The sequence below is a fragment of the Plasmodium malariae genome (genome assembly GCF_900090045.1).
Source record: "Plasmodium malariae genome assembly, chromosome: 7".
Lineage (NCBI taxonomy): Eukaryota > Apicomplexa > Aconoidasida > Haemosporida > Plasmodiidae > Plasmodium > Plasmodium malariae.
Window position 1 is genome coordinate 1993020 of NC_041781.1, and position 24248 is coordinate 2017267.

The window sequence follows — 24248 nt, forward strand, 5'->3', positions numbered from 1 at the left end:
TTAATGAATAATATACAGGTTTTTAATTAGTATATTTGTTGTAAATATTCAGAAAGCACAAAATGGAAAGTTGAAAATGGAAAGGTATAAAATTAAAACGTAAAATTTATTAGTTCGTTGGAGTAATGTGAAAAGAGTTTACATATACACATATACTACATATGCATAACGTAGTCTTACGAATGAATTATCATGTTTATAATATTCACTTATATAAACAAGTATATAAGGATATGTACACAAGTAATAATAGAAAATATGAACAAAAAAATTACTAATGCATGTATGTATATAATGCATTTATTCATTTGAAACTAAAAAAAGAAAAATTAAAATACAATTATTGGTTGATTTTTTTTTTTGTAAACATTACATTAGATTAATGTATATAAACCCATAAATAGTATGAAAAGATTCAATAAATTTTGATATATATAAATTAATTAGAATAAATAAATATCACAGTAGTTAAGTAGAATGAAATATATATAGATATAAAATATAATGGTCATCATTTCAGCTATTATACTATCAAATATATGATTGTGAGAGCATACATTATAGAATTTGTAGTTGTAATATATTATAGAAGAGGAACATTACTTCTATAATACAAGTTATTATAAAATTATTACTTAATGAAACAATAGGGACATAATAATTTCGATGGAAATATATATACCTTAAATTTATTTTTGAATAGTATATAGAAGTTAAAAACGTCATATAAACCATTATTATTACAACATTAAAACATCTCTAATTCGAGGAAACATAAATTATTAATATAAAATCAATTTTTATTAGAAATAATTATTAAAAGAGGCATTAAACCTACAAGAAATAAACAAGAATTAAGGGATTTATATTGATAAATATATATATATATATATATGGGAATTCATTGATGTACACTTATAAAATAAATATATATATTTTATAATGCCAATAATTTATGTTGTATACATTTCTATGTATCTAATTAAATATTTCAAAAAAAAATGAAAGTTATTTGTTGTTTGTTCTTCCATTTTGATGAATAGGAATAACTATTTAATTTAAATTGACGTGAATATATTCAATAATTATAATTTGTATAAAATAATTAAAAAAAAAAAGAAAAGAATATACCTAAAAAACATCAAATTGATTAGTTACATGAATGTTTAGATGGTAATTATTAATGACAAATTTACATGTTCTTATAATTTTTATAATTGTATAATCTTAATAATAGGTAGTATTCATCATTAAGTTTCAATGTCATGCTTTTTTATATGAACCCAAATTTGTAAATTTTGACGAAGGATCATCAAGTTGAAAAAAGAATTTAAATATCTTGAATATTGAATCTTATTAATAATATTTATATCTAAATATATATATTAATATAGCGTATATACTTAAAAAAACATGAAATAATATAATAATTATCTTATTTTTATATACTGATTCAGGGTAATGTATGTTATGTAGTATATGGAAAATTTAAGAATATTATATATTTATTTACAATTAATTATTTTTTAGAAAAGTATTTTTCTTGCAAAAATTGGTATCAATTGATTATTATATAATAAAAATAATATATTTATGATATTAAAAATTTACAACTATATACATTTATTATATTAAACATACAATACAGAATACAAATATTTTTGCTTATATAGTTATATTTAATATACGATTTTTATACATTTATGTAAGTTACAATGTAGGTGTAATTTAGTATATTTCGGGTAATACCAATTTATAAGTCAATAAAAATATGTAAATTTTTGTATCATTTATAAAAATGCCCAAAAGAAAAATCATACATTAAAAAATTTACTAAATTTTATCATATGCTTTTTTATACATTATGTTTAATAAACTTAACACATATTATTTTATGTTGTAACTTATTTTATTTAAAATAATATTATTATTATAATTTATTTTTAATTTTCTTACTAATAGTTTATATTTAGTACGCTTCCTTTAATTTTAATAGTCTCTTTTTTGAATGGTATTATTCCTATAAAACATAATTAATATGATATGTTTTATTAGGAAAAATAAATAAATATATTACCTAATTACTAAACTTAATAAATTTCTTTTTAGTCATAATAAATAAAGTGCATTATTTTAAATTATATAAAAATTATACTATGCCGTTTATAATAGTAAGTACATATATGTAAAAAAGTTAAATTTGTTAATAAATTTTAAAGCATCAAAATTTTTCAGGTAAATTAAATGCTAGAATGCAATTTTAAAATAATTCGAATATACATATTATACATGTCGTATGTATACTGCGTATATTAGATTATAAATTTTTCTATAAAAAAATCTTTTACTTTTTTCTTTAATTTTTTTCATTTTAAGAATATTATTATACAAAGTATAGTGATTAAAGTTTTTCAACTTTAAAATAATGTTTTGATGGTAAAATATGTATAAATATCTGTGCTCATTATTTGGAAGCTCGGCAAAAAATTAATAACTATATTCCTAATATATTCTAATATACCTGTTCGCGCCTAATCAAATTTTTATATTATAATTATAAAATAAAATACTTATTCATCAAAAGATACGTTTTATTTTATTTTTTTTATGGAAAATATTTACAACGAATTTTTAGAATTATTATATTAGCCTGTTAAAATATATATATATATTGGGGAATTCATTAATAAAATTTGTTTCACCAACATCTATTTTATTTGATGATGCATATGTTATAAATACTTTTGTTGAAAATAATTACTAAAACATTTTTAAATTTAACTTTTTTTGTGGAACTTTTTATGTGTATTTTATTTTTGTGTTTTAGTCCTTTTTTAAAATGTATAATAAAATAAAATATCAGCGCCAATAGTTTAATTTTTCTAAGAATACTCTGTAATTATATGGAAAATTGTTTACAGAATTAAGGATATTATAATATTAAAGAATACCAAATCTATGAGAAGAATTAGTTATATAATTTAAAATTCCTACATTTATGCGCTTTATTCGGTTAAGTTATTATTTCAACAATGCAATAAAATGATAAAGATGAAGGACACTCTCTTTATATTTTAATTCGTACTATATATATACATACTAATAAATAAGATTCATTTAATACTTAAATTTATCAAAATTATGAACATTAAAAATATTTTTTTTTTTTGTAGTGTATATATGATAAATACGTAGATAATACGAACAGTAAAGGTAGAACCTTTAATTCAAGAAAGGGTATATTATAACTGGAAAATTCGAGAAAAACAAGAAATTCGGCTTTGAATATTATGTTACTTATAAATAGTTATTATTATTAAAAAAAATTAAGATGATTATTACGAAATCGAGTATGATGTGAAAAGTTAATCTACAAACTATGATAATTTAAGTGCTACATCTATAATAAATAATCGAGAAATACACTAATGTTACATATCAAATTTTTTCAGAGATAGAAAATTTTTTGAAAAACTATTATATAGGAAATTTATTCCTTCATATATAATACATGAAATGTAACTATTACACTCGGAAAAAAAAATTATTACATGCAGTATGTACTAAAATCTTTTTAACATTCGCTGTATCAGAAAAACGCTTGATAATAGGATTTATATTATATACGTAATTAGGAATGTACGATAGATTTACAAGGTATTTTTTATCGTTTGTTGTTTTGAGTATTTTCGCGGTTGTTCAAATCTTGGGTAAACTATTACTATACGTATTTGAAGTGAAAGAAAATTCAGTTAAAGCATATTTACATTGAAACAGTGTTTTGAAGAAAAATGTTTTTCTGGAAACTAATAAAAATCTACATTATTTTTGCATAATATTATATTTTCAAAATATTTCCTTGTTAAATACATATATATTTTATTTAGGAAACGATAAGTTATATGAATATTTCTTTAAAAATAAGGGTAAAAATGTATATTCTAAATATTTATAGTAGTAGCATGTTATTCTAAATGTTTTCTCATTATGATATAATATGTTAAAGTTGTCTATTAATCTGAATTAACATATATATATGTATATATATATAATGTGCTTTATAAAGTGGAAAAATTGATATTTCCCTGTATTCATAACAATGTATGTGCTTTATATAAAAAAAATATGTATATAAATGTTTAATTTAAATTTTTATAGTAAGAACTATGTATTCGCTAAATTTAATACATGAAGTTACATTTAAAATATCATTCAATTTAGTGAGATAATTTATATTTTTAACAATTATATTTTTTCTTTTTTCTTTTTTCTATATTAAGAATTTAATTATTTTGAGAATTTTTCAAAGAAACACATTATATTTTATTTTTTATTTAATGTTTTTATTTTTTTCTTCATTTAATAAAACTATAATTTTGTGTTTTAATCAATTTATATGTATTTTCTAGGTACGCGTGAACATAATAAATAATTTATGTAAAAAGTATTTTGATAATTATATATTTAAAACATAACATAAAAATATTTTTACTAAATTTTTATATATTTCACATGTTTCAATTATGATATTGTTATAATATATAAATATTATTTTATTTTTAAGAACAAGTTATTAATAGAACATTATTATTTTAAAAATCCGTAAAGCTTTATAATTATATGAATGACTTAAGAAGCATTTGTGGTATTATTTTTTTATTTAATAAGTTGTTATAGATAATTCTGCATTATAAATATTACCTAAATTTCTTCATTAAAAAGTATGGCGATAAAAAAAATTATTTTTTTTTTTTGTTTTGGAATACATTAAGTGAATATATTTTTGAAGCTGTTTTAGTCTTATGTTATATTGCGACAATAAAACAATTACTATATTGATTCAATCTTAAAGAATAATTGTACATTAAATGATATTAATTCATTTTTAATGAAGTTCAATTAAGGTTTAAATAAAATATAAATAACTTTTAATGTTAAATATATATTTTTCCATATCATGCATACATATTAATAATAATGTATGCATTTTTGTTGATTTTTATTTTTTCTTTATAGATAAGTTTTCCGGAGCAGTAATAAGGTATTAAATACGTGTAAAATTATAGATAATTTACATTAGTAGCTTCTAAATTTTTGGAATTTTCTTTTCATCTTCTTTTTATTAATATAATGATAAACAAAAGGAAATTAATTTTATTTATATAAGTCAATTCATATAAACGTTATTATGCTATTATAAATATATAAGCACTTATATATTTTAAGTAAATATTAAGCTATGATATGTCTGAAATTGTTAATTACAAATTACATAATTTTTCAATACGTTTTATTTAAGTGCCTTACAAGTAATTAAATTGTATATTTATTAAAATTACTATTTTGTAATTTCCATTTGAACCTCCTAATTTAGATTGATATTTTATTTGTTAATTATAAGGTATTAAAATTTGAAAATTTATTCCTTAAATCATGTAGAATACTATGTATTCCTTTTTTCTTGTTTAAATACAGTTGGACACTAACAAGTTGATAATAATTTTTGGAAGGTTGCAAAAAAAAATTTACCTTCTGATAAAAATTTTAATACAATTCATATTTTTATTTATTTGTTTTTTGCAATATTTATATTTCTTTTAAATATATATATTAGATAAATGAATTTAAAAAATTAAAGAAAGAAATTATGATATAAAATAAAATTAATAATTCGAATTTTTAAAAATATATATACTTGAACAAAAAATAAACATTTATTTACATTAAAAATATAAATTGTTCATATATTATGTAGGGAGATTTTAATTTTTTTAAATATTTTATAGTATATAAAATAATATATGTATTTTAACATTAACTAATGTATGTTCTATACTTAATATAGAACAAAACATTTTAGCAAATTATTCATTTTTTAATTTATTTTTACTATTATTATATTGTTAAAAAAACTATGATTTTATATAAAAAATATCCAATTGGGGGAATATATGATGTTTATGGAATTATAATAATATATAGGAAAATATTAAAACCAGTAGTTATTCTATGAATAATTATAACAATAGATTATATCCATATTCTCTATATTCTATACTGTAGATAAATTCAATATTTACAAATAGCAAAAAAAAAAAAAAAAATTTTTTTTTCGAAAAGGATTAATAATAACATTTATACATTTACAATTATATGTAACTAAATTATATATTCTAAATATGTATGAATTAAAATAAATTATATTATTGTATTTAAAGTAGATTTTGGCGAATAAAATTGAAATAAAAATTTTAAAATAAATTATAACATTTATTGTTTTCTTTCTGTTTTATAGAATGTATTATTGATATTTTTGTTACATAATTTTTTTATGGAACAGAATAATAAAAAATTAAAAAAATAGATGTAGTGCCACAATTAAATGTATATTACATGAATATAATTTTTTTTTTAATTGAACATACTACCACATATAAATTTTATATAATGGAAAAAAAAAATAAGTTACTCTTATTTATTAATATCGCTACGTTTATACCTTTAACATGGATATGTCATTTTAGCAATGAAACTGTATGTTAATATTATTTAATGATATTTGCAAATATTTCTTTTTCTTGTGCTTTATATTTATTAATAATTTTCTTTAGCATAATATTACTGATTCTTTTTAATTATAAATATTTACTTTATTGTTTTAGATGACATTTTATGAATCTTTGGGTGAAAATTATAAAAATGACAAAAAATTAAATAAAAAGAATTATCGATTATTAGCAAAATGTAAACATAATAAGGATTCGTGTACTATGGGGTTAAAAGAAGGGATACCAAATAATGATATGAAAGAAAGAAAAGATATATCTAATAATGAAAACATATTTGCACAATTAAATAGACAATCAAATAGAAGTTTATCAAGGAATATAGAAAGGCACAAAAAAGATAAGAAAAATAATTCTCGTATATTTGAAACAAAACAATATTCACGTTTCGAAAAAAAGATATTCAAGGAACTTGATTATGCTAACTTTCTTAAAAACAACAGGGGGATTAGTAATAGGATTTACCACAAAATAATACGTAAAAAGTACGGATTTCGATTAGGTTTACCTATATTTTTTGTTTTGTTGTTATCCATATTACTTTTACTAGATTTATTCGTGGGTTATGGACTTATAAATGGTTTGTTTAAGGTTTTGAATATTATCTCTGTATCTTTGGGGTACGAAGCTAAAGGAAGTGTGAAAGCAGTACAAGAAATGTTGAAACCTCTGCATAACTGGTTGATAAATTCCCCTTTTAGTTCATTCTTCAAATCTGTTAAAGAATTAAGTAATGTGGGGGATAAAGTAAGTAAGCATTATTATATAACAGGCTTCTTTGGTTTTCTGATATATTTTATACCCCTCTTTATAATAGGTGTTACATGTATATTAAGGGTTTTTTACTACCATAAAAAAGTTAAAAAATATGAAAAAATTAAGTTCAAAAAAAGGTAAAATGAACAATAAGAAATACGAATGTTTCTATAAGGAAATGATTAATATGAAGTAATAACATTTCTATATTTAGTTATATATCTATTAAACATTCTTATAATTGATTACTTTTATTTAAGTGCACCTACATGAACAAGGAATTTTTGATATACAACAATAGAAAAATATATTCTTAGATTTTTTTGAATTTGAACCTATTATTTTTCTTCAAAATGTATTTTAAATTATTATTTCATTTCACTACATATTATGACTTAAAATATATATTTGTGTATTTATATATACTTTCATAGAAAAATATATATGCGTCTTAAAAAGAATTAATTATAGTAAAATTTTTATTGTTTCGTTTAAGCCGTATGTTATTTTATATTTGAACTATATGAACAAGTATTTTTTATTTTTTCACTTTTTCTAATTTAAAATTATTATATGTTGATATAATTCAAAAAATGTGCTTCACTACTTTAAAATAAAAAAATAACGGGACTTATTTTGTAAGTAACTACATGAAGTGCATGAATTTCGTTGCATTGAAATATATATATATATTTACTTAAAAATACATATTAATTATTCTATAAATTAGGTTTTATGAGACATGTGTTATAAATAATACATATTTTAATAGTGCTTTTATTAATTGTTTAACTTTTGTTCCTAGTTTGAAAGGGAAAAAATAAATATATAAAAAAATAATAACTTTATTGTGTATGGGTTATCAATTATTTGCTTAAAAACATTGAATTTGTGATTTTTTTTATTTAAGTGAACTGCTAAAACCATTTGTTATTTTATTATTGTTCATAATTTAGGAGTTAATTCAATTTTTCAAAAAATAATTAAATTTAATTTGTATTGAAAATTTATGAATAAATAAACTGTATATATTTCATTATTTTTTACATCGTTAATGGACAACCTTATTGAATTAAATGTAATTATATATCAATAAATAGTACATTGAAATAGTTTTCGTTTTATTATTGTTTTTCCATAATTGTAAACATCTAAGAATGTACTATATATCTATAAAAATAAAAATTTCTACCAAGGGTAAAAAACATAAATGCATTCTTTTTTTCAGTAAAATAAGCACACATAGATAAATATTTATATATGAATTTTATTTTATATGCTTGTATTTAAATATATTAATTTGAACATTAATATAATTTCATAGATGTACATATGTTTACATAGTCTATATTAACCATTAGTAATTTTTTCATATTAATAATATAAATTTTATAAACAAAATAAAAATGAAAAAAAATATATTTTTATATAAATGATTTATAAATAGATAATATTTTTTTATTCTTTTAATAAATATTATTAAATTATATCAAAATGAGGACACAATTTTTGTAATAAAGTTTTGCCTAAATAATACTAATTTATAAGAATTTCCATGTAACATTTTCCCAAGTAATTTATATGGTTATATGTTACTATTTATATAAGATTTCTTATAGATTCAAATGAAAATAATATTAAAATATTAATATATATATTAATTATCCAATTTATATATTTTTTGAAAAGTATTTTTTAGTCAATATATTGACCAAAGTATATATTTTTCTTTGTAAAAGTATACATAGGACCTATAGAAAATTAGGCTAATATGTATGGGAATATAGTATGGTGAAAATAAATATATAGATAATAAAAATTTTAATAAGTACATATATATATTTTTTTTATTAATTAATATTACTAAATTTTATTAAACTATTTTAGTCCATTTATATAATAAATATATGCACAGAAAAGACAAATACTACTATTTTGACAATGTTTATTTTATTTATTTTTTTTCTTCCTATTTAATATATATTCTATGTAAGCAAAAATTAATTAAAAAAAATATATAAAAAATTAAGTAGTTTAATATAAATATTTTTCTTTAATTAATAGTGGTATATATTAAACATAATTAAAAATAATATTCAAAAATTATGGTAGAATATTAAAAAATCAATTTTTATTTGTATTTATAATATATGTTTCTGCGTATATGAGTTTGTAGTTTATATATTTAATACTATAAAGGATTGTATGGGTTGAGGTATTATCTAAAGCTTCTGTTTTTATTATTATAAAACAAAATATAATTCTATCATTATATTATTACCATTGATATACTGTTAAAATAATATATGTTTTTTAAGAGAAATGAGAGATCCTTCTAAAATAAAATGCTTATACTCTTATTATTATTATTATAGCATCCATAAAAATTGTACTTATAGTATTCATATATAGAGCATTATATTATCTATATTCTCTACGTTATATATTCTATATAAACATAACATTTAGATATATTTTGAAATCATTTATATTTTTGTTTGCTATTTTCTTTTGGAAAAATTTAATAAAAAAAATTACTTAATTAGTGTACTACATTAAATAATAAAACTATAGTATTTGAATAATTATGAATAAAATTATATTATCTTATATTGACGAGAGTTAATTTTTTATAAATAAAATTAAGATTAAAATTTTAGAATATGTATTTAAAATTTTTTTACTGTATATGTTGTAGCATGTGTTATAGTTATATAATTTTTATTAATTTTTTACAAATCAATAACAAAAAAATATTTGTAAAATAAATGTAGCATCCCTTATAATTAGAAGTATATTATATTATTATTAATTGTTTCCTTAGTATATTAGAGAATTAAATATATTTATAATGAAACAAATAGTTAAGTCAATTTTATTTATTAAAATTTTTGCGTTTATCCTTTTAACTGGGATATGTCATTTTAAAAATGATGTGGTATGATATTATCATTTAAGGGTATTTAAATTATTCATATTTTACGTGTTCTATTATTATTAGTAATGTTTCATATAATTAATTATTTATCCATTAAATAACAAATACATACTTTATATATTTTTTATTTTTAGAACACGTTTAATAAATCCATGGATGGAGAGTACACACTTGGAAGAAAATTAGATATAAAAACATTTCGATTACTTGCAAAATGTAAGCACGATAAGGATTCAAATATTTTAGAGTTCAAACAAAATATACAAAACAATACAAAGTGCAAAAAAAAGGATATAGCTATTAATGAAAAAGGGGACAAAGATAAAAACAAGAAATCTAATAAAAGTCCATTAAATAAGGCACAATACTATACCGAAGTTATAGATTATAATAATGGAATGTTTGATGGAAAACATTTTCATTTTGAAAAAAAATGGATTAAAAAAAAAGATTACGATAATTTTCTTGAAAGAAACAGGAGAATTTGTGATATATCATTAAGAAAAATAAGATTTAGAAAGTATAGCATTGGAGTTGCTATGTTTTTAATTTTTCTCTTGCTGGGAATAGGAATACCCATATTATCAAGTTTACCATCCTTGAAAGAGGCATGGGAAAGCATTACAAACAATGGAATATTGAAAACATTGAAAGATAATGTAGAAGCATGGGGAGAAAACGTACTTTCCTATCTTATTATAGCATTATTTAGCGTACTTATGGTTATGTTAGCTATTATGCTTATAGTAGGGTTCTACAAGATTTTAAGAAATAATGAAAAATATAACAAAATTAAGTTAATAAAGGAGTAAAAGGAATAATAAAAAATTCATATGTTTATATAATGAAAATTTTAATATAAAGTAATTAGCGTAATATTTTTTGTGATTTGATTAATGAGAATACATATAATTTCTAAAATATTATAAATGCATATGTGTATAACTGGTGTTTTTAATGCACAACATATATATATTTTCTTTGCTCTTTTTGAATTTAAATATTTTAATGCTTTTGAATTTGAATAGATATTATTATTGTATCTTAATAAATATTATTACATAAAGTATTTATTTATATTTTTAAATATATTTCTATAAAAAATATGGGTTTATTCTCAAATGTTTATGTATTATAGTACAAAACAGATAATTATTTATTACTCTAGAAATTGATGTTTGTAATAAAATATTTTTCTTTCTATATTGTGAATTGTAATCTAAAATTATTATTTGTTCAGGTAAATAAGAAAGTGTATTATTTTAAAATTAACAAGTATATCTTGCATTTTATTAAAAGAACCATAGTAAATATATTTCGATGTATTGATATATATATATATGTTATTTTACTTAAGAAAAAACTTAATATTTATTATATATAATATGTTTTAAGTGAAATGTGTTATAAATTATATCAACTGTAAAAATCCTTTTATTAAAATTTTAGTTTTTCTTACATGAAATAAAAGTAAAATTATAAACACATAATTAAGTAATATCCTTTTACATAGGATTCTTAGTTAAGAACTTATGGATTATATTTTAATTTCATTTTTATTCTTATTTTATTTTATAAGTTTATAAATATTATTAAATATACAATCAATTATTATTTAAAAAGAAAAAAATATAATTCATAGTTTTAAGAAAATACAATATTTTTTTTCATATAAACTTAAAAAAAAGTTAAAAGAAATAAATTTAGAATTATAAAAACATTTTTCTAATTGTTAATGTTTTCTTGTTTAAATCTTATATCTTTAATACATAAATGAAAGCAATCTTTGAAGCACTAAAATTATTTCTTTATAAAAATTAAATTAAGTATATATCGAATTTTTAGAACTAAGCAAATAATTTTTATAGATTAATTCTGGTTAAAATATATTAAGTAGATAGTAAATAAAAGAAGTTGTAAGATAATATTACTTTATTACTTTTATATTTTATTTTTGTTATGAGTCACAGTATGTGGTTGACAATGTATGTAAATATATATTTTAATAAATAATTACTGTTTAAATAATAACAATAATTAACAATTATAACAAACTAAATTTTGCTTTTATTCTAATTATATTTGTGCATCATGTTCTCCGAACTTTGTTTTTACTAAATCTATGCTTACTGTAAAGAAATGATAATTAAAAATAAAATTTGGAACCTCATTATCATTAAAATTATTTCATTTATCCTTTTTAAATGAATATTTCAATGTTTGAATAATTTTCTATAAAATCAATATTACATGTATTTTTTTTTATTATTTTGAACGCAATATTAAGTATAGTGCAAAATATATTATATATTGTTAATAACTAAAATTCATATTTATAGTAAAATCCAAAGACGTATGTAACTATGTACAATAAAAAAATGAGTGCGTACATGAAGTTTACAATTAACAAATTACCATGGTGCCTAAAAATTTCATGTAATGAGAAATGAAATCATCCTTTTCTAAATTATTATCCTTATTTGAATGTATAGATAATAAATTGTGTAGATAATATAGAAATGCATTCTATCTGGAACCTCAATAAAATAAGAATTACATTTCTATTTCTCAGATTCTATAAACATAAACATGCTACTTGCATTTATATTTATGGGAATATTTGTTGTATTTTTCTTTTTATATGGAGAAAATAAAAACGAAAAATAGGCATTTAAATACTATTTGTTATTATTAAAATTTACCTTATCAAAAAATTTATAATGAAGTGACACTATTTTTATTATTTATCATATATCAATTTTTTTAATCATATGTGTGTTATGTATATAATAAGGTATTAATGCAGATAAAAAACTATAAGAATAATGCTAGAGCAGAACATATTTATGAATTATAAAGTAATGGTTAGGATTTTTCCCATTTGAATTCAATTAAAATTAGAATTCATCTACCTTAGCGACAATCATAAATCCCCTGTCAACAATGTCACATATAATATATATCAATAGAAATAAAACGTTAAAACTGTTACATAATGTGTAACATTTTTAGTAATATTAAATTGAAAGTGGACATATAATAAAATTTTTGAATAAAGTTATAAAACAAAAGTAGATATATACTTTATATTTTGATTAATGTTTTTATTCCAAGATTTTACATTTTTTATCTATATAATATTATTATTGGTATTGTTTCTAATGTTGTTTTTTTTCTGTAATACTAAGAAAATAGATACTACCTCATACTGTTATATAAGTATATCCACTTTTGCTTTATCATCTTGTGTTATATGCTTAAGTTTTAAAATTATTTATATTTCATTCTAAGGAGAATCTTGTTTAAAGGAAATTTTCTACTACTAATTTTAAAAATAGGATCGTATTTATTTTATTTTATTTTATTTTTTGAATATATATTATAGACATATATTCATTTCTTTATTTATTGTTTACATTGCTTTTTAATAAATTTGTACATAAGTGTAACACAAATATCACTAAGTATTATATTCTCTATTGAAAATAATATAAGCGGTTAATTTTACATCAAGTGTCTCCTTGAGGTTGATAGGATATATTATGAAAACTTCCTTCATAATTTCTATTTACTTCTTCATGAAAGTTTTGTAAGTATTCTCTCGATTCTTCTTGAAATTTGTAATGTTCAATAATTTTTTTTTTTCGTAAACGATTATATATCCAAGATTTCAGTGGAGTAAACTACATCAAAATATATGTATATTTATTTAAAAATATAATTTTTATATGCTTATAATTTTTGTGAAAATAAATTATTCTATATGTGATAAATTATTATTAATTTTAAGTATAATTCTTATTAACCTTATATAAAAAAAATATAGCGAAAGACATCAGTAATACGATAGTTGTTGTCAAAATGGGAACAAATAAGTAATCTACTTCTTTAGGTGGTAATGTTTGTGGTAAACCTTCGCATGGAGTGAATTTATTCATTTTATCATCATATGCATTCTTAAAATTGATTAACTCCTCACAAAAAGCGTCATTACTTTTTTTTGACATTCTTCGTAATTATTCTTATAAGAGCTATAAAGATTTTTAATATTATTACAAATATTACCACTAGTATCCTTGTCTTTACCTTTATATTCATTAAAATACTCATAATATCTGTATAATCCTTTAAGTTTATCTAAAACATCTTGCCGAATAATTTTAATTTCCTCTATGCATATATTTTCTGTTTGGGACGAAAATTCATTATATTTCTGAAACCACCTTGAATTATTGTATTTCTTATCTGAATTTATCCTATAATTTAAGTATTTACAACGTTTGACGCTATCATGTTTATAGAGATCCTTTATTTCAATTAAATATCTACCAATAGCTTGACATGCATCAACTAAATCATCATTATCAGGCGCAATTGTCATACATTTTATTCCAGGATTTTCTCCATTCCTTTTTTCATTCTTAATATCTTGGATAGCTGTTTCAAATTCACTTTTATATTTAACATATAATGCCACGGTATTCTAAAAATAAAAAATATAAAATAATAATGTATAAATGCAAAAAACAAATTTTTCATTAAATAGATTTATCCATCATTTCTAGAACAACAAAACCTTGGATAAAATAATATATATAATAATTAAAAAACAAAAATAAATTTTACGTTTTCTTCTGTAGTGTGATTTGTCATTGTATATAGGTATACGTGAATTAAGAAACAATAATTAAATTAGTATCATTTTAATATTTATATAAATGAAAAAATATATATAATATGTTAATATGTAGTATTTTCCTTTTTTTCATATATAGATTTTATAAACAAAAATTACTTAGGAAAAATTTCCTCTTTACTTTTTGTTAACATTACAATAAGTAGAATAGTTAGTAAAATATAAGATAAACGCTTTTAATTGATAAAATAATAATTGTAAAAACAGGGTTATCTTATTGTAAATAAAAAAAAATATAGAGAAAAATTCGCTTTCCTATTTTTTTATTCATATCAGACTTATATAATTGTAATGATATATTATACAAAAAAATAAATTAATTTTAGTATATTCTCAAATAAATTTCCTATTATAATTGAATATTTTTTCAGAAATCCTTTTTTGCCTTTTAAAATATTATAAATAGATAAATATTAACTATTTATAAGATATAGTATTTTCTCATTTATTTTATTATTATTTTTTTTATTGTTAAGTTAATACCTTTCATATTATTTAAATTAATATTTGTAAGAGGTTTTAATAATATATATATTAGTCAATAAACTGAACTTCATGAATATTAGTAAAATTTAAATTTAACTAAATAAAAGAAGACATTTATCTAAAAAGAAGTATAGTATATGAAAATAGGCATTTATTTGTTAAATGAAAAATATACATCCTCAAAAAATTTATTTTAATTATAAATATAATATTCTATGAATGCAATATATCGTATAATTTTAAAATAATCTGCTAACTCTCTTCATTGTATTATATACAGAAGTTAAAGTTTTACTTTCTTCTTTAGAACCATCATAATGGGATAATATATATATTTATATTCGATATATAAATGTATGCAGAAGTAGTAAATATGTTTATACTATAGAATAATGATTATTATATATTAAAAATAAAAAGCAAAATAATATAATATTTATCTTAATTGCTTTAGTAAAATTTATTATTGAAAACATTTGTACATGTAGCATAACAAAAATATAGATTAATATGTCAATCAATATTTATCATAATAATCTATAGAGAATACAACTTATTAGTAATGTTGTTTATGGTATGTGTTTATATTTCAATATATAATAAAACATTTGCGAAGGTTAATATCATAATATTTTTCAATTATGTATGTGTCACTTCTATTTTATTTATGATATTATATTTCATATGAGTTCTAGCATATTATAACATTTAATTCAATGTATTTAGAAAATAATATTAAATTATTATTATTATTTTTTTTTTATATATATTTTATTGTTCTCAATTATCTTACGATTATATACGTTTAGTATGATATATAAATTATAAGTTATATCTTAATTGAATTAATCTATTTAACATATAATCAAATATATTTAAAAAAAAACTAAAAAATGAAATAAAAGAAAAATATTTTTTTGTTATTATTTCATATATGTAATGATTTGTCTTTTTCTTCATAAGCTATGTAGAATTTTAAATAGTACAGTAAGTTTTATAATTGTTAAAATAAATATTAGTTAACATTATTTTGTAGTGGATATTCTTTTGCTCTTATATTATTTTTTTTATTTATAATTTTAAAATTTGTTTTTTTAATTTTTACATCAGCGTTTAACTTAATAAAGTATAATATTTATCAAGGCGCCTTATATATTTCAAAACATTACGGTTTTGTTATTCGACTTTTATATTAAATCATAACTATGTTCGTAAGTCCATGTATGTTAATATTTTTTTATAATATTTAATATATTTTTAATGTACTTGCAATATGTTTATATGATTATAGTTAAATTAAATAACTTATTAAGTTAACATATCAAATATAAGAAATATAAGAAAACATACGTATTAATATTCTTGTAATTTATATACAATATTAATGAAATATATAAGTGATATATATATTACATTATAAAACATAAAAGTATTTTTTGAAAGGAGACTTATATATATTAAAATAATGTACTTTAAAACTATATATTCATTATTTGTAATATAAAATAAGAATATTTAAGTTCATTTAAATTTATTAAATATTTTTTGAAATAGGGATAATGTTAATATTATTAATAAGTAAAAACAATGGTTTTCTTAACAACATATTATTGATATACTATAATATATATGTTTTATGTAATATGAGGATATTATATTACAAATAAGTATTTATATTTCGGTTAGGATTGTGTTATTTGAACGTCACGCATATAATTCATTCAGAAACATATTTTTCTTATTTTTTTTATTAATATTATTACTGCATTAATTATAATGTTTAAAAAATAAGCAGAATTCTGTTATTATAGCTTTTACTCAATACAAACTAGTAAAAAAAAATTTATAATTTACATATTTTTTATGAAATATGATAAAAGTAAAAAATTATTATGTATCAAAATGGATTAAATATTTTAACAAATAGATCTACTATTGGTTTATGTTATAAATAAATAAATATATATATAATTTATACAATAATAAAAAAAAATATAAGAAGAAAAAATATTATTAACTATATATTAAAGAAAAGTATTATTCTGTAATTACAAAAAAGAGAAAAAGAAGAATTATTGAAAGTCAAAATTTATAAACACATTTCAAAACTCAAAAAGGTAGTGTCTAAATTTTTTTATTAATATAATAAAAATAGATATCTAATTGAAAGGGAAAAAATAAAAATATATGATATTTTTTGAAATTAATATGAAATAATTTTATTCTGTTTCATTTGTACTTCATTTTAAAAAAGTGTTGAAACTTATCAATTTAGTGCTGCTTAAATCATACACTTTTTTATAATTATATTTTATATCTTTGATATTATAAAAATATTTATAAATTATAATGTATAAAAAAAAAGAACAATAAAAGCATAAGAATCATTTTTAATTATTGGTTTATATCTTTTTTTAAAAGTGAATAATAAGGTTAATATAAAAAATTATGTATCCTGAATAATTTCATTACTATCACATTTTTGTCATTTTAATAATTTCATTGATATTTAAAATTTATTTTAATAAAACTTATATAAACAAAAAAATAAATACTTTAATAATATTAACTAACATAAATATGTATGAACATTTTTTATTAATGTCACAATATTGTTGAGAAAAAAAATTAAATTCTTTATTAAGAGAATGAATTTTTATATATGATTTTTTCATTTTGCGTATATATAAATAACTCAAGAAAAAAATTATTATATATATAACAGTTAAAGTATTATAAATTTATAATATATAAGAACTATTAATATGTGAACATTTATTAGGGCATAGAGATTAACAGTTTTTTATAGAATATATAGTTTACTTTTGTATAAGATAAATTATATGTGGAATATAATTACCTTTTCATATATTTTAGAATCTTTTTTTTTCAATGAACAAATTTACTATATCAGTTAAAGTATTAATTGCCAAATAATGCGAATACTTGTAGATTACATAATAATTATCTTTTAAAAAGTGAAAAATATTGTACAGTAATTTTTAATGGAATAAAATATAATTATATAAATTTATGTGACAATATTATATTAATTCAAAAATAGTATTAAAATTTATTTATTTTGCTCTTTTTTATTATTCAAAATATTAGTTTTTTATATGTTTAATATTTTGGAAAATGTTAATATTAATTTTTTTTTTTTTTTTTTTTGATATATATAATATCATCTTACAAATTTTATTGAATAGAGTATTAACATAATATTCTAATGGATATTTTTTTAGAAAGAAAAAATTGCATATGTAATAGTAATATATTTTAAGTATCGATGTTTCAAACTTCATATTTCATTCTTACCTTTTTATTCTTTATTACTTGCTACTTTATATTCCTCTTCTCTATTTCTTACATGCATTAAAAAATTCAAATAAACATTTTTTTTAGCTGCACCTTATCATGAATATAATCAAACTATATTTTGGTTGTATTACTATCAATTTATGAAATGTGTTTTTCTGCTATATCAATGGATTTTTCGACTGTCCCATTATTAACTATAGAACTTGCATATAAGTCATCTTCTACTATCCTATCTTTCATCTCATTTTCGAAACTGTCATTCCCTATATGAGTATGGAATTCATTATTTCTTTTATTTTCTATATCACTATTGATATATTCAATTGTATTTTCTGTAATTTCTTGTTTGTTACCTGAATATTTTTTTGTCTTCCATTCATTTATGGATATATCCAAAAATGATTCCCTATTATCAAAATTCACCTCTTTTTTATATTCTTCTAATATTGTCATAAGTACTAGAATACAGAGTTTTGTTAATAATTTTTTTTTTATATATTTACATAATTTTTCATAATTTTCTTTGTGCTGCAATTCTTCTCTATTTATTAGTGTTACGTAATTTTTTGTATCTTCCTTTATGCATTCATTTGACATAATGTTCAAATCCATATCCAATTCCTTAATCCATTCCTGTTCCAAATATTGTTCTATAATAATACTCTTTTTCGATATCCAGTGTTTCCATAGATCTTTTTCTATTTCTATGAATGGAACTTTGTGATTTTCAATAGGAGCTTTTATTTTTAATTCTTCCATTTCTTGAATATAAGCTATTTCTTTTTTCCATCCATTTCTCAAATTATTATACCAGTCTTCTTTTTTCAATTTTTCAGAAAGATATCAATGTCTTTCTACCCATTTATTCGATAGAATATTTTGTTTTTCAGTATCATTGCTACTTTTAATATTTTCTGTTATTAGATCATTATATGTTAAATTAGGATATGTTCTATAATCCTTTTTTGTGAACTCATCTAGACAAATTTTTAAAAATGCTTCTTTGTTGTTTTCCCAATCTTCATTTCTGCATTCTTCAAGTACTTCCATATGTACTTCTATTATGGTTTTGGATCTGTCTTTTTTTCGTTTTGATAAGTATACATTTTTTGTAAGTTCATTTATTTTAATTTTTTTTATGATTTATTCATCATTATATATAGTGTTTTCTAAATGATTATCTGTAAAACGTTTACTTTTATTGTTAGAAAATGAAGGTACTAGTAATTTCAGAAATTTCACCTGCCTTCTTATTATTTTCTTTTTTTGTTTGAACAATTTTATTAAAGAGTACTATAATATAAAAAATAGATATTTATAAAGTAAATTATAACAGTAAACAAATCATTACCATATTTCTAATTGTTATGTTCTATTTTACTTTAGTAATAAGGGAAAATACAATAACACATAGGAAGCTTATTAGAATAGGAGAAATATATGAATTAATTGTATGGTCTTTTGAATCTGTAATTGTATTTTAAATGTATATGTTATATATAGCAGTTATTTAAAAAATAGAAGAATAAGTAGCATTAATGGTACATATAGTTTTAATTGGCTCATTATAATTTGAAAAACCTGAGGCAGAGGCTGATACTTCAGGAGACAACTGAGGAGATTCAGGGGAATGATGTGATAGTGACCCTTGAGGTTCTGGTCTTGCGGTGCATTAAGATCTGGTGGCAATGTACCCTTAGATTGAAGTTGCAGTGGCGTTTCTAAAAATACATTTTGTTCAGTTAGAATATTTTGAATTTCTTCAGTGTTACTTTGCGTACCTGAAGATTCCTTTGACGGAAATTCTTGAGGTTCAGATTCTGATGCTTGCTTAACAACTTGATCAATATTAGTACCGCTTAAAATGTTAGAAAATTTTTTTCTATCCGTTTTATTATATATATACGAAACCGTAATTTTTTTAGAGATAATAAATAGAATTCGGTATTTATCCTGATTCTTATTATGCCCACAAAAATTTACATTCTTTTTACAAAAGATGCACATAACTATATAATATATAGTGAAAAAAATAAAATAAGAATAAAAAATTTATTTATAAAGGTAAGCTTATATTTACTATTGCACAACCTCAAATAATAATGGGAGTTTAAGTATAGTATAATAATAAAAATGAAATAGAAAAAATAAAAAGGATCATTTAACAAAATAAAACTTCTATTTAATGAATTTTCAGTGAACAAAATTTTTTACAGGTACAATATATACTACTAAGTTATTTTTATTATTATTCATATAATTATTTCCATAATTTAACTAGGAAAAAATCATTCATTTTTAAAAAGAAAAAAAGAATTTTACGAGCTATCGTTTTTACGAATATTTATATGTGTAACCATAGTGTACAGTTATATATAATTATAGATTAAGAATTATGAAAGACCTAAAAAAAATTGCATTAGGAAAATGTAATGAAAGAACTTATTTAATACTGTTAGAAGTAATGTATAAAATGTAATCGTATATATTAAGAGAGAAATCATTTAGTTACATAAAAATAAAATGGAATTCATATTTACATTAACAAGTATTAACATTAAGTATAACAAATTATATTAATGTGAAGTACTAAAATTTTCTTTACGTACTGTAAAATATACATGCAGAATAGAATTATAAATACTAAAATTAATAAAAAAGGATATATTAATTAAAATAAATAATAATATATTTAATTTAATACATGTGATAATTGTAGCTAATAGTGGTTTGCTTTCTTCTTATACTAATATATATGATAGAGTTTTATTTGTTAATTTATTATAATAACTCCATAAAATTAATATTGTAAAATAGTGGTGACAAACCCCTTATAATAAGAGTTAGTAATAAGTTAGTAATGTTCACTATAATTATAATATAGTCAAATAAATTATTAGTTTTATGTATAATTCTGAAAAATATCAATTATACTAAATTTATTTTAATTATATTTTATTTAAATATTTTTATCCTTAATTTTATAAAAATTTTAAATAAGATAGTGCACTACATTCTCAATAATTATGTAATTATAATAATAATTTAAATAAATTAATTTTAGGAGTATATCATTTTTATTAAATTAAAAATTATTAAGGTTTCTTTTTTTTAGGATTTAGTTTATCTCTATAAAAATATTAAGAATTAACTTTTAATGGACCTAATAAGTTGTTGCTATATATATTAATGTTATTAATTAAAGTTTCATAAAATGTATTTTAAGAACTTTGAAGATTATAAAAGCATAATATTTATAAGTATAAAGTAGAGAGATATAAAAGATAAATATATATATCAAGGAAATAGTTCTATATATTAAATGTAAAATAGATATTTTTAAATTATTTTTTTACACATAATCATTCCAAAATTTAATATTACATATTATGTAAATATTTCATTAAATATATTTAAAGACAAATATAGCATGAATTTATATATTATTAATAATTTCTTAATTTTAATATTTTCAACGAAATTATAAGTAATTGAACAGACAAAGTATTTTGTCAGATTAATTATAAATATATAATTACATATTTCAGAGAAGAATTTCTTATAATAATATATGTAAAAAAATTATTTAGTCATTAATACATACCCAAAAATTCTTATAAAAAAAATTATATAAATGTATATATGAAATAATTTCTGAGTATGTATATTAAAATAAACGTTATCCTACTTGCTATATGTAATTAAGTCGTGTAACATTTAAGTAAGTTAGAAAATTTTAAAATATCGTTATTTTTATTTATTCTTTTGTTGTATATATCTTATAAATACTATATCATATTTATAAATGTTACTTTTACATGAAAATAATTATATTATTGTATTTTATATCTCAAAAAAAAATTGAAAAAAAAATATAAGAATATAATTACTATATACTTTTTTAAATATTTAATATAACATAAAAAAAATACTAATTTCTAATATGATATATATATAAAAAATTATTTTAAAAAAATGTTTTTTCTTTTATTTGTAATATGCCAGGAATTAACCCATCTTTAAAAATGACATCTATGCTAGAGGTTTATATATTTTTTAATAATACATTATATTTAATATTCATTGAATAATATTTGTTTTTTTAAATAAATATATTAATAAAATTATTCTGAGTAATAATATTTTCCCATTATTTGTAATTTTTTTTTTTTATTTTAATGCTAAGAAAAGTATTTTAGATATATTATCATCGAGTAACTATAGAGGTTTTGAATCATCAGGGGAGAATCATTGTTACAGTGAAGAAAATAAAATTAAACTAATAAAATCTCAATTAAATAGTTACAATGATATTAAGAGTGTTGAAGATAAGATTCTACATGCTTTATGTTTCATATCTTTTTCTAATAATGATAATAAGTGTAATGAACAATGTCATAGTTTGTACTACTGGATAGGTAATAAATTATTTAATACATTATCAAATGAAGGTTCGTTTTCAGGTATTATTAAAATATTTGATACTTGTTCAAAAAAAATTGCTGGAAGGGATAAGTGCAAGTGTGATTTTTTTGGAAGTATTAGTAAGGAGGAGTTTAATAAAATGAAGATTGTGTATGAATATTGTAAATATCACGATACTATTGAGGGAACTCTTAATTTTCATAGTAATTTGTGTGATAGTGCATCTAAAGAATACCTTGATAAAGCTACCAATGCGTACAATGAACTGTATGAAATCTGTAATTCATCCAGTTCTAAGGATTACTGTACAGTACTTATGAAACATGTTCCTGAATGTTTTAGCAAAAAGCTAACTACTTTAAAGTATGAAATAAAAGAATATCATTCAGAATCTAGCGATTTGAAAAGAATAGATGATCATTTTCCTGGTGGAACGACACCTACAACTGGTCAATCTACTTATAGTATATCTCAAATTTTAATGTTGGTTGCTTTTCCTCTTGCAGGAATTTTATTTATTAGCTTTATTTTATATAAGGTAAATAGAAATAAAGAATATAAATATAAGTATTCTAATTTACTAATATATATTTATCTTTAATAAAGAAAAAAATAATAAATATTTATTTAATAATTCTAACATAAACTTCTTGTACGCATCGTTTGTAAAATAGTTTACTCCGATTGTATCCTGGATAAATACAAAATTAATAGGGAAAAAATTAATTAGACGTAGTCTAGATGATAGTCATAAACAGGAATTAACAGAATACATATCTACACGTGCATTATCAAATTTAAGGAGAAGAAAAGTAAATATAGCCTATCACCCTGCGTGAAATTAATTTACTAAAGACAAAGGCTACATTAAATGAGTCATTACTACGAATATTAATTTTATAAAAATTGTTTTTACGTAGATATTTCTATTAAAAAAAAAAATATATATAATATAAAGAATTTAAAACATTTAAAAATAGTAATGAAAATAGTACTTTACTGTATATTATTTGAATGTACTGCAGAACATAACTGGTTGATAAATTATCTCTATAAAGAA

At 19.1% G+C, this 24248-nt stretch overlaps 3 protein-coding genes and 2 pseudogenes across 3 annotated transcripts, besides 2 other annotated features; 3 read left to right on the forward strand and 2 right to left on the reverse strand.

Moving 5' to 3' along the window:
* Positions 1–6393: 6393 nt before the first annotated feature.
* On the forward strand, positions 6394–7463 carry PmUG01_07050700 (fam-l protein; the record flags this gene model as incomplete). The annotated part of the gene is made up of 2 exons (XM_029004258.1): positions 6394–6534; positions 6663–7463. The coding sequence occupies 2 exons, from the start codon at positions 6394–6396 to the stop codon at positions 7461–7463; spliced, it is 942 nt and encodes a 313-aa protein (XP_028860964.1).
* A 2710-nt stretch (positions 7464–10173) lies between these two features.
* PmUG01_07050800 (fam-m protein) lies at positions 10174–11072 on the forward strand (the record flags this gene model as incomplete). Its single annotated transcript, XM_029004259.1, has 2 exons — positions 10174–10260; positions 10395–11072. The coding sequence occupies 2 exons, from the start codon at positions 10174–10176 to the stop codon at positions 11070–11072; spliced, it is 765 nt and encodes a 254-aa protein (XP_028860965.1).
* A 2697-nt stretch (positions 11073–13769) lies between these two features.
* PmUG01_07050900 lies at positions 13770–14913 on the reverse strand (annotated as a pseudogene).
* Positions 13770–14913: a sequence feature (PIR protein, pseudogene).
* A 3988-nt stretch (positions 14914–18901) lies between these two features.
* On the reverse strand, positions 18902–20770 carry PmUG01_07051000 (annotated as a pseudogene).
* Positions 18902–20770: a sequence feature (STP1 protein, pseudogene).
* A 2018-nt stretch (positions 20771–22788) lies between these two features.
* On the forward strand, positions 22789–24027 carry PmUG01_07051100 (PIR protein; the record flags this gene model as incomplete). Its single annotated transcript, XM_029004260.1, has 3 exons — positions 22789–22806; positions 22950–23726; positions 23863–24027. 3 exons carry the CDS (start codon positions 22789–22791, stop codon positions 24025–24027), a joined length of 960 nt encoding a protein of 319 aa, XP_028860966.1.
* Between the last annotated feature and the right edge of the window lie 221 nt (positions 24028–24248).